General features: G+C 41.6%; 1 protein-coding gene across 2 annotated transcripts in view; it reads left to right on the forward strand.

Annotated features, from left to right (window-relative positions):
* The first annotated feature begins 445 nt into the window (after positions 1–445).
* The window catches only part of COMMD10 (COMM domain containing 10), an 87,206-nt gene continuing 74,763 nt past the window's right edge, over positions 446–12,888 (forward strand). For both annotated transcript variants that reach the window (XR_006416276.1, XM_044446209.1), the window contains exons 1-4: positions 446–512; positions 1,057–1,147; positions 5,616–5,726; positions 6,844–6,999. Coding sequence is in view for 1 of the 2 variants with exons in the window: in XM_044446209.1 (XP_044302144.1) it covers positions 478–512; positions 1,057–1,147; positions 5,616–5,726; positions 6,844–6,999 (393 nt within the window). In the remaining variant the exon portion in view is untranslated. The remainder of the gene's footprint in view (positions 513–1,056; positions 1,148–5,615; positions 5,727–6,843; positions 7,000–12,888) is intronic.

A 12,888-nucleotide genomic window follows, 5' to 3' on the forward strand; every position in this document is an offset into this window, starting at 1 on the left:
CAAGACCGAAGTCCTAATGCCCGGAAACCTCCACCACGGGTTCCGTCCCCACGGCCATAAATACGCAGGATGGACGACTGGGAGCGGGGCAATGTGCGATAAGAGACACGCTGCAGTAGCCACTCAGGTGAAGCGTGTCGGCATCCTGCAGCTGTTCCGGGGCCGCCGCAGCGCCTCCCAACCGCTTCTCCCCGCCTGCACCGCCCCTGGAGAACTACGGGCGACTTGCAGTAGCTTCTGCAGCACCGGATCAATAAATGCTCTCGCACGCCCCCGACGGACAGGGTAGCCCCACAGTTGTCCCCGGTTTGCAAAGCGTTCCCAATGACAAGCCGCAGTTCTGGGGCGGGGCTAGGAGGCGAAAGGCGGAGCTCACCATATTACCCGAGCTGGGATTGGCTCTTCAAAGGCAAAACTTTCCGCGCCTGCTTATTGGCTATGCAAGGGGAGGGCATGCTGTGATTGACGGAGGTCAAGATGGCGGCGCCCGTTGTTATTCCGGATACAGACAGGTAAGGTCTTGTCAGGCTTCGGCTATTTCTTGTGGGCTAGTGGTGAGGGGCGCGGGTGGGTAATGTTATCCCAGCTGCCTGTAGCACTGCCGTATTAAAACCGGGCCGAGGTTTCACCTGAGCCGGGCCCGCTCGTTTTTCAGTGCTAAGGCTCATACTAAGTAGTGAAAAGAAGCTGGTGCCTGAGCATATGTAGAGTGCCTTCCGCCTTACTGTATACTTGTGATCATACTTGTGGTTACGGCACCCTGATAGCGTAAAGCATAGTCCTGTGCGCATGTACTTGGGAGTAAGCCTTGTTAAGCTTTTTGGGAAGTATTTCCGAGTTGACACGTGTTTGATTGCCCCGTAAAAAGATTAAGTAGCTAAGCAGGCTGTGGCGGTGGAAACATCACTTGCATTATATGACACAGAAACCTTGCCTGGAAAAGTTAAATTTGCCATTTTTTGTGTGTGAAGCAGAGAGGGGGAGATAAGCTCATTCTTCCCTCTCAGTTCTCCATTAACTGATTCCTTTCTTTCCACTTCTCTCCTCATCGTCCAGTGTTCGAAAGGCAGTGGCTCTCATCAGTGCCATAGATACAGGCAGGTTCTCTCGGTTACTTTCGCGCATCCTTCAGAAGCTTCACTTAAAGGTTCGTATGGACAGAAAATGGCACACAATCTTTCCTAAGTTGATAACTGTGAACTGTGCCAGAGTATAGACTTGGCATTCTTTATTTCAAGTACAAATGAAACTGCCTCTTCTTTTTCTGTTGCTAATTATGGGTCGATTAGTAGCATGCCTTTTGAAGTTGTTCTGTTCACAGTGGACTGGCTCTGAAACAGCAGTCTTTGGCCTTTTCAGGTCTATGGACACATTTTAAAAATTATTATTAACAACCATATATTTATTCGGTGGTAATGATGCTGTTGCTGCAACCCAGTGGTAATACTTTCCCCATGCGGTTGGAGTGCAGCTTTCACCATTCCCAACTGTAACTTCTGTGCTGGCTGAGAATGATGAGAGGTGTAGTCCAATGCATCTAGATGGCACCAGCTTGGGGAAGGTGTAGTTCTGTGATCTGATGCCCCCCTCCCCCCATTTATGATAGGTGCTACTACCTTTTTGCAGTGGTGTGTATGGAATATTAGTCCTTCCAGTTTTGTGTGCTGAATGGAAGGAGCTTTTGTATTCACCTGTAAAGAACTTCAGCTTCATAGAATTCATGGTCCTTTATGATTAATTGATTGATTAATATTGAAACTAGTAGCCTTAAACATAACTGTTTTTATGGTCATTGTATGTTCTACAAGTTCTACATTGTATGTCACAAGTTACACTTGAATTCAGGATGGCTTCTTTGTCAACACTTCTCTAGAAGTGGAGTAGGCAGAGAAAATTCTCATTCTATATATGAAAGATTCCTCAAAAGCCGTTGGATTCAAGACCCTGAGTGTTAGCTCAACTACTGTTGCCAGTTTTTAAAATGGCCCTGTGACTGTTTTACTGTGTAGATAATATCATCTGTCAGTATCTCTGGGTTGTGAAAGGCTATTTACAACATGATGCTAGTTCCATTAAAGGCCCAAGAGCAATGATATGGGACATTAATTTTTCCATAGAAAATGTTTTGTGATTTCAGTAGTAAGAAGGAATAGGTGCCAGCTGCAAATAGAATCTTAGGCAAGCTTGGTAGTTTCAAACTTCATGTCACAGTCTGGGACTTACATATCTTAAAACTAGTTTCTCTGTATTAATCTACTTGCCCTAGTTCAGGCTCTGTTTTGTTTATCTGATCAGTGAAGTATAAACTCAAGTGGCTAGAAGCATGGCTACCTCAGTTATCCTGAGACTTGGAATATCTTCTGTTTAGAAATGCATAGCTCTTTGCTGGCTTTTTGAATGGTTAACATGCATGACTTCCAAATGACCTTTGGTCTTGCAGGCTATCTAAATCTCCCCTGCCCCAAATGTGTTACTCCTTTCAGGTTTGATTGTATACTTTGTTTTATTTTTTTGGGGGGGGTATGGTATCCTTTCAAGGTCACATAGAAATTTTTTATCTGAAACAAATAGATGGGACGGTGGGTTGCCTTCATCTCAGAAGGATGTAACGCAGGGGTCTGAAACTCAACTTACCTGGGGGCCGCTGGAAGTAGAGTCTGGGTGAGGCTGGGCTGCATCAAGTATTCCACAAAAAAAGGATTTCAGGTATTCCAAAAAAAGTACAACTGATCCAGTCTTCTCAATCTTTACTAATAATAATTCAGAACATGAACGGTTCTTCAGAACATAGGCTTCTCTTACTTCCTCCTACTCCTTGCTGCCAGAGACCTGACAGCGCTTCCTCTTACACAGCTGAGCCACATTTGGCTTGAGGGAGGAAGCAACTGAGACCCTCAGTGTGGCTTGAAGATGCTCATCAGTAAGTTTGGACCTGAACTTTGACTTATTAAAGTTCTTGGTGGAGAAGAGCTTTTCACACAGATAGGTGCTCCCAAAAAGGCACATGGTCTGCTTGAACATCCTGGAAAGCTCAGGGAAGGTAAGGGGCAATTCTTTCAAAAATTGTCCAAGCTTGTCTGCTTTTCTGCTCACCTCCCTGAACTTGGCTTTGAGTTCAGAATTGCACTGCAGGTCAATTAGCTCCATTTGATGCACAGCGGCGGGGGGTGGGGGCATCTTCCACATCGAAGGAGAAGAGTTCAGCAAAAATTTGAAAAGTGGCTCTGTGTGTCTTGAAATCTGCAAACCTGTGATCAAATTCTTCCTGTAGCTTTACAATGGCATCAGCATACTTCTCACTGCTGAATGGTGTGCCAGAATCCATGTGTGCCTTGCATGCTGAGAATGGCAGAGGTTTGTCTGAGAAAGCTGGGCTTTCCATAACACAAGTTTTGTGGAGAGTGCTCTAACATTGTCATAGGCAGCACTGACAAGCTGCCCCTGGCCTTGTAATTTCTTGTTCAGTACATTCAGCTCCTGTGTGATGTCAACAAGAAAAGCTAAGTTCATGAGCCACTTGGGATCACTTTAGTACAGGAACAGCCATCCCATCTTTCTTCATGAAGGTTTTCACCTCTGCTCTCAACTCAAAAAACCTCTTCAAGACGTTTCCCCTGCTAAGCCAATGCACCTTGGTGTAGTAGAGCACATCCTCATATGCTGACTCTATTTCCTCTAAAAAGGCGCGGAACTGCCGATGCTTTAAGCCCCTGGATCTGATATGGTTGATGCATTTCACAACGTCAGACATCACATTGTCAAACTTCAGGCATTTGCTGCAAAGGGCCTGCTGATGGATAATGCAGTGCAGAGCAATGGCCTCTTCCACAGCCTCCAATTTTCTTTGAACAAGTGCCACGACTCCATTTCTTCTCCCTGTCATTGATGGCGCTCCGTCGGTTATTATTCCAGCAAAACTCTTCCATAGTAAGCAGGTATCTGCAGTGGCATTACACAGCTGGCGGAATATCTCCTGAGTGGTGATCTGGCCATGCATTGGAATCACTGTGAGTAACTCCTCCATCACTTCAAAATTGTCGTCAACACCACAGACATATATTGCGAGCTGCGCAGTGTCAGTGATGTCTGTGCTCTCATCAGGAGCGACTGAGTATGCATGAAAATGTTTAGCTTTCTCACGCAGTTGATCGTAAATGTTACCTGACAGGTCAGAAATGCGCTCTGCCACTGTGTTGGCTGAGAGGCTGATGTTGCTAAACTGACCCTTTTTTCCCCAGACAGACTATACTTGCAGCCTGTAACATGCACTTTTTGATGAACTCGCCATCTTTAAATGGCTTTCCTGTCCTAGCAATCATCTCACTCACTACGTAGCTGGCTTCGACTGCCGCATCACTCTCTTTGCTTGCTTTCTTGAAAAAATCTTGTTGCCTCAGTAGACATGTTTTAAGTTTGGGGACATGGTCCTATCTCTCATCTCCTTGGTATTTTGCATACACCTCAGCATGTCTAGTTAAGTAATGACGTCTGATGTTGTACTTCTTGTGCACCGCAACTTTCTCTGTGCATATAAGACACGTCAGGATGCCCCTGTGCTCAACAAAAAAATATTCCACTTCTCCTGAAATTGCCTGTGCTCATCGCCAACCTTTCTCTTCACCGCAGTTTTTGAGAAAGACATGACTGGGGCTGGGTGACAAAAAACAAAACAAAACGTATTTGCACTGGGTGACAGGATATATTTTCCTTTCACTCGGTGACACTCCCGAATCACGTTTCAAGTGACTAACGTTGTTAATTTGCGTTGCTGTCACGATCCTGAGCTATGGTAGCCCACAGGTGACAAAAAAAATAAAACGCCCAGGCAATGTTCCCTCTAAGCTGTGCGCCGGGCAGGGCACGGGGGAGGGGCCCTGCGGCCTTCAAAGCACCGGTGGCGCCCGGGCCGGCCTCCGGGAGCGACGCGGGATGAGCGGCCCACCACCGCCGCGGTGGTCGGCCTTGGGCCATGCCCCGCCTGTCCCGGCACGCAGCCCAGAGGGAACATTGCACCCAGGGTAATGACTCATGTAGGTGTGTGTGAGAAAAACGCGCGGGCCGTACGATCACTAAACTTTGATATCAAGTGGGGGCCACAAAATATCATCCCACGGGCCGCAATTGGCCCGCAGGCCACGAGTTTGAGACCCCTGATGTAACCAGTACACATGGAATTTCTTCCTTGGCATCTCTTACATTGCAGTCCTACACATATTTACTCCATAATGAATCATAGTGAATTTGGTGGAAATAGACATGCCTGGGATTAGTGTCATTGCCTCTTCAATTTCCATTTATTTTATGAGCATCTGACACGGACATTTTGCATTAAGTATTAACAGTAAAATTTGCACATAATGTGATACATCTGAGGCCCAGATCATCCAAGATCTATCTCTGTGTCAGTATTTAAATGTGCATAAATCTTTGATTTTATAATGACAAACGTGTGTGTTCCTGATTCATTCTTATCTGCAGCAATTTTTGATATAATTTAATTGTGTGTTTGCTTTTCTTATTGTTCATTGGTTTGTGCTTCCTTTGTGTAAGCCACTGGAAAAGCATTCAGTATAATAAAAATGAGTATCTTTTAGGTTTTTTTAATTTTATTTTAGGCAGAGAGTACTTTCACAGAAGAGGAGGAAGAAAAGCTTCAGGCTGCTTTCTCAGTGGAAAAGCAAGATTTACATCTTGTTCTTGAAACTATAACATTCATTTTGGAACAGGTATTTTCTCTTATATTTTCTATGGAAGTGTGTTAAAGTAACAACAGTCTGGTTCATATGATGGCTCATTATGGGTTATTTGACCCACTATGAGTTACAGCTTGAGCTGGGTATACATGGAAATTATTTTGAAATGCAGATCAATGAGTAATACAAGCCCTGCCATTGCAGGATATTCAAAGGTTAAATAACCCTCACATAATCCAACTACTGAAATAACCTTGAAATGACCCAGGATGATTGGGTTCACACAACATTTGTCTGGGTTCAACAACTCATGTTCACCCTCCTTGGGAGTTACATATCGAAAAACATAGCCATATTCAGCTGACATAAACTGTGGTTCATCTCAAGTTAAATAACCTGTGATCATGCACTAAATAAATGATTGAAGCCATTGATCTGTTGTTGTGCAGACCAGGTCTAGGACTACATTCATAAACACAATTATTAGGGTAAACTGCACTGATCACTATGGGACTTACTTCGAAATGAATGTGTATTGTGTTATATGTCAGGAAGGCTGAAATTCAGAGCTCTGTTGGTGTCTGTAGGCTTCTTGTTTCTAGCAATAGTAGATGCAGGTTTGTATTCTTTAGTAGCAGTGTGAGTAACTGCAGCACATAGTGTTGAAGTACCAATGTTAATAGAGAGAAATAACAGAGGTGTATTCTATTCCTTTTACCCATGTAAATGTTTTTACAATTAGTACTACATGATTCTACATATGCCTACTTAAAAGTAGGTTACACTGTCTTATAGGATTGTATCCTTGCATTGCAAAACGTGTCAGTAATACAAAGGCCTTTCTAAACATTCAGTTTGAACTATAATACAAACTTAATTATCCATTTCATGGGCTCCTTTCTGTTACAGGAATATTATACTCTGGCTGCAATATTTTGTTGCTGGAATATTTACTTCTTCAAGCTAGGGATTGTTCCCATTACTTACTGACAATGTTATGCAAACCATTTTTTGTTGTTCATTGGATATGCCTACAGCAATTTCAGCTTGGTCCAATGGGTAACATGTTCAGTCTTTTTTGGGGTGCTTTCATAAGTCATCTAAGTAGCATATAGGGGAGCGTACTTAATTTGAGCTTTGTTTTTTACAGGCTGTATATCACAATTTGAAGCCAGCAGTTCTGAAACAGCAGTTGGAGCATTCTAACATAGATCATGACAAAGCAGAAGTCTTTGCAACAACATGGTCTGCTGCAGGTCCAGAGATGGTGGAGAAGTTCAGACAAAGGATTTTGTCACCTCATAAGGTAATCTATTAATGAAACTTAGTGAAACTTACACATTACTTTTGTAAAAAAGCTGTATGTTATTAGTTGCCAAGAATATAAAAAGTCTGAAGGGTATGTGTATATACATATGCATGAATCAATTAGAGAAGTTTAAAACATTATACTAACACCTTTTCTCCAAGCTATATAGATCTGATATTGCAGGGAATTCAGTGCTTTCTGTGACAGGCTTCTCTGTTGAGTAAGATACTAGGTTTGTGCAAACAAGTACAGAATGAAGTTGTTCAAATGAAACAACTTGGCCATTTTTCTTAGTGTAAGATCTTGCACATTTTATGGGTAGATTTGGCTACTGATTGAATTCAGTGGTACTGGGACAGTATGTACTTAATAAGGGCACATTCCTATGGAGATGAGCATAAATTTACACTCATCCGAATGCAAAGCAGCAAGAGCAACAGAGATTAACTCCTTGCTCCTTCCACCCTGCATTCTTACTAGATGGTTTCTCAGAGTGGGAGGAAAGAAGGTTGGAATAACTTCAGGATACATCACATTGTAGTTACTCCAGTCTTCCCCTGCCTCCTTAATGATCCCTCTCCAAGGTACTTTCAACATTGTTGGTTGGGAAGGGCGATTGCAACTTTGATTTTCAGCTCTGGGTTTGGAGTGCTGTTTCCACCCTTGGAACTAGGAATCCATGCTATCTTGTGGCTCCTCAGCAATGTCTAGAGGCCATAGGATAATTCTTTTAATGTATGACTTTATTTATTTAAGACATTTCTTAACTGTTTTTCTTTATAACATAATGACAAAATGGCATGCATGCAGTAAAAGATAGAAAAATATATTAACATCAACTTAAAACACCATAATAGGAGGAGAACAATACCAGAAAAATAAGTTCACATTATTCAGCAGAAAAGAAAAGAAAAGGAGAATTTGATCAAAAGCCTTTAACTGGTGCTAAGAGCTTGTTGGAGTTGGTGCTACTGGTAAATGAAGTGGGGGATGGGATTCTACAGTCAGGGTGTCTTGCTCACTTTGCTGCATATTGAACTCAGGGAAATGAAATACTACCAACAAAGTATTCCCTGTTCCTCTTAAGACATGTGAGTGTACATAAAACAGAAGGCATTCCATCAGGTAAGCAGGTTGTAACTTGTTCATGGTATTAGATGTCAGCATAAATTCCTTGAACTTGGCTTGGTAGCTTATTGGCTGCCGGTGCAACTCCTTCCACATGTTCCCAGTAAACTAATATGACATGTTTCTGGTAAGCCACAGCCTGTGTGACATTTTGCTGTAGCTGCAACCCCTGTGACAAACTCCAAGGCAGTCCTGCATACCACGCCAGGCATAGTTGAATCACTCTGGGTTAGTTGAAATATAGTACAAAAGCCATGACTGGCCTTTGGGCCAGTTCACACATGATGCCAAATCTTGAATTAGTAATGCTAGATGGAAGATCTCAAATGAAGTATGAGTCTTAATTGCCTTTCTCTTGAACAGCTGGAGGAGGCTTTCAGCTGAGTTTAGTTCCACTTTCCATGAACACTTACTTCTTATGTCCAAAGCAGAGATTGTGCCTTAAGAAAAAGAAACCAGCTGAATAAATTTCTCTATCTTTTTAAATGAAATGATAAAAACAACTGTCATGGGAAGTGAAACTAAATTCTATTGAATCCTTCTCCTGGCTGTGTGGGATGGGGAAATGAGAAAGGGACATACATAAGGCCCATAACATATAAATATGTTATAGCAAACTATTACTTTCCATCAAATTGGATGTGAAAAGTAAAATTGGAGGGAATCTAGCATGAGCCAGCCAGTAATGTCTGGTGTTATTACAGAGAATCTTACTCTGCACTGTTCCTCATTCAATTTTAATTGGTTGTCACTGTATTGATTGTTTACAGTTTTCATTTGTGTATAATTAATGTACAAATGAAATGAATACATAAATAAGGTGGGAGAAATTAGAATGTACTGAGTTTAAAATCTTGGGACTATAAAAAAGAATCTGCTACAGGTAAAAAAAAGTATAATTAAAATGATAAATGAGTTGAGCTTGGAAATTTGCAAGCAAAATGAAAGCTGCTTTAATGACACTCTTTCTAGGGTTCTGTGTATCTCATGGGGAGATGGTTAAAACACCTGGTTAGGTAAGTAGGTATGAGGGGAGCACTTCCTGGACTTATATGCTTGAACCTGTAGAGCAGCTTCCTTAGCCCAGTTGGTGGTTGAAAAGTTGCACAGAAGACATAGAGCCAGCAGTATCTTAGTGCTGAAGAGGAGGCAGCAGAAGCCTTCTAAAGCAATAGGAAGGGGTTCTTTCCAAAGAACAGGGCCATGTCTAATCTACTACCATTCACGTACTATGTGAAAATTTGCTGTGTTCACTCAGATTGCAGTGGATGCTTGCATAAAGCTGTCCCCTATCCCCACTCTGAATATACTCCTTCAGACAAAGCATATCTCCATGTGAGTGTAGCTGACTGCAAGCCTGCCACTGGCCTCCATTGTTTCCTAAGCAATTGCATGCAAGTTGCTTAGCTTTGAAACTACTACAATGTTCCATAAGTTACAAGATGATGGGACAAGAAGGAAGGAGGATATAGGGCTAGGAGAAGACTGAATTTCATGAACATAGAGACAGAGTAGTTCTGAGTTCAGTAATCAGGAAGAAGTCAGGGGAAGGATGTGTGAAGGAGACTATGAAAAGAGTCTTGAAGAGGCAATGGATGGAGTCCCATCAAAGATATGGACTGCATTAATACGAGACCTAGGGGCAGAAACTTCAAGGCAAGGTGAATTGAATTTTGCTCATGGCCTTTGCTTTCTTGGTGATATTTCAGTGTGTAGCTCCTAGGTTGGAACAGGTTGGAAGGACTATACCATATAGTTTTAATGAATAGGTTACTCTTATATAGTATCGGAGAGTGTATGCATTCTTGCATATATGTGACTGCCTGTTGTAGAGATGGAGGCATTTATCGATGTCAAGTGGCCATTGCAGTAGTAGTTAAAATAGATTAAAATCTCTGTCTGCAATAGAGGTTTTTGAAAGCCATACATTAGTAGTTGCCCTAAAATTAATTGGAAGAAATTCAGTGCATGAGTGTTCATACTAACAGCTTGATTAGAGGCACTGCTATTGCCAGAAGCGACAGAACTATTAGAAGTAGCTCCAGAAATGTGCCAAGATCTAATGTGAAAATAGATGCTAAATTTTATTTTCCATCATGGGTATGTCTAGTGATGACATCAGAAAGGACTAGTATGGTTTGACTTATCATTATGAGCAAGATAATGAGATTTATTACTATGTCTTAAACTTCTGATTGCTCTTTTTTGTTTCAGTAGTTGTAATACTACTGTGTCAGCAAGTCTCATTTTTCTAAAAGAGAGTATTTATTTGTTGGCTGTTTCATCCACCCCTCCTTCCTTTCTCCCTTCCTTCCATTGGCAAGAGTCTTCTAACCAGTCTGTCTAAGTAAGTTTAATGCATTGAATAAAAATCTACAAATGTTAAATGAATTAAACCTGCATTCTTTAAACTCTAAAGTGGCATGATTTTGTACCAGATTTTCTCTCTCTTCAATAGAAGCAGTTTTAATCCTATTCTGAATCATGTTGAGGTCAGTTTTGGGTGTGTGATGTAACTTGCCATTATATTTTCCCCTCATCAAAATGTCTGTTAGCCTCTCCCCAGCCCCATTTGGGAGCACAGATTCTTTGGCTTAAATTTCACATCTGTAAGTGATGAAAGCAAGCATTGGTGCCAGTAACAGATTCCCTTTTTCCTGGGAGGAATAACAACTTATGACAAGGCCAATGACAGCAGGAGATTGGGAGGCTTCTGACCCCCTTCCATGTGCCACAGTCCTAACTCTGATCTTTTGTCCTTCTCCCTCTGCCCTCCTCACCATGGCTATTATTTTAAAATAAAGTAACAGGAAACCCAGATACAGGCTCTGAACCACATATTGAACCATTCATCTACTTTCTGTTACATTACATTAGCACTGTATGTTGTCAATTTGTTCTGGGCAGGAGGTGGGGAAGCATTATTTGAACTAGATAGCTCCTATTCCAGGAGTGTGACTGGTCTAGCCAAGGGCCCGAGTGTTTGCTCGGTGAGGTGTGGGTGTCCTCACACAAATCAAGAATGTCCATGAAATATTTCAAGAGTTGTGCAATTTGCAGAGTGAAGAGAAAGCTCACAGTGCTAGAAACAGCTGTTTGCCCACTTTGTCCCTAGTGTGGCAAGCAACTATGACTTGACTTGTCCTGGGCAACTGTCCAGACTACGTACTTGGGGGTTGAGCAGGCCCTGGCAGGCTGCAGCACTTGAGGGTATGAACCATGGTTTAAGGGAGACTACAGTGGGCTCTATTTTTATGTATTCTTTTTATGCATACTTTTGCATAGTGCTTTTTAGTATTCAAAGTACTTCGTGTGTATGAACTTGTTGTGTACAATGGGGTAAGCAGTCTGCTGCCCTCCGTACGATTTGGACAATACCCCAGCAGGGGGTGGTTAACACGGCCAATGATAAGGGATTATGTGGGGTATAATTCAAAACATTTGGAGGATACCAGGATGCCTACTCCTACCTTACAGCAACCTTATTAAATCCTGTAATATTAAGAATACAATGCAATTGTTGTCATCATTGTTGTTGTTCTCATTATCCCTATATTGCATATGAAGGACTGTGGCTGAAAGAGAATGGGCTGTTCAAGAGATAAGATTTGAGCCATGAATTCCTGTCTCGTAGTTCAGTCTCTTAGCCACCATACAATATTGATTGGTGATCACTTCTTCATTTTTAGAGGTGGCAAGCTATTCTTTCCTAAGTGAAACAAAATATTTCATGTACTACAGCACTGTAAATGGATCACAGGATAAAACTTGGGAGAAAGAAATGTGCATATTTTTGTCACTTCTCCAATTAATATCTTTTTTCTGACCTTGTACAAACTTACCAGGAAGGGACATTCTGTTTCATCATCTCACAACATCACATGTTTAGTTTTTGGTTCTCAAGCCTCATGTGTCTAGCCCTCAGAGAAGAGGGTTGTTCCTTTCTGAAAGGTTGAATAAAAGTGGGACACTGGCCAATTTCTCTTGCTGGTGGTTGTGGTTCTTCCAAAGGATACCGAACTAAGTGTACTTTGTCTGATGTAGGAAAGCATTTAGGTTCTTAAGCAGAAGTGCATGCTTAGAATGACTGTCTCTCTCTCTTGTTGCTTTGGAATCTTGGAAACACACTGGTGAACTCTGGGAATGAGGGAAGGGGGGATGTCAGTATGCAGTGCAGGTTACCCACAATCAGGCAGTCTCTTCTTCTGGAAAACTGTTAAAAACTTGGGCAGTTTAATTTATTTATTTTTGCACTTGTATGTCTCTTGTATCCCAACAGGAATCTCTAGGCAGCTTACAGATAGGAATAGATATTGAGGATGATAATACATTTTTTTAAAAAATCAAGCCTTAAAATTTTTTCTTGGTAATCAGTGTACTGCATATAGCAGTATATGTTTACTTTGTTTCCATAAAATAGCATATTAAACAACTTTGCTTGTTTGAAAGAATTTTTAATTCTCAGCATGTCTTTAAGTGATCCACTTCTGTGTCTGTATACCTTGTTCCATTATATTGTGGCCATACATCATGTATTCTAAGCAGTCAGAACTAGATGGGCTCTATTATATTCAATCTTCCTTTCAATAAAATAAATAGGTAAGCCACTCTGAAGCCCTAGGCAGCATTTGGAACATTAATCATTGATCCTGAAAGCACAGCTATACTCCTGGAAATAGTGGGGAAAGCTTCACTTGAATTGCATTGGAAAGTTATGACCATTCATTCTATGAAAATGTTACATGTTTCTCCTTTGCT

This window comes from Varanus komodoensis, unplaced genomic scaffold (genome assembly GCF_004798865.1).
Source record: "Varanus komodoensis strain SLA01 unplaced genomic scaffold, ASM479886v1 scaffold5, whole genome shotgun sequence".
In the NCBI taxonomy this organism is placed as follows: domain Eukaryota; kingdom Metazoa; phylum Chordata; class Lepidosauria; order Squamata; family Varanidae; genus Varanus; species Varanus komodoensis.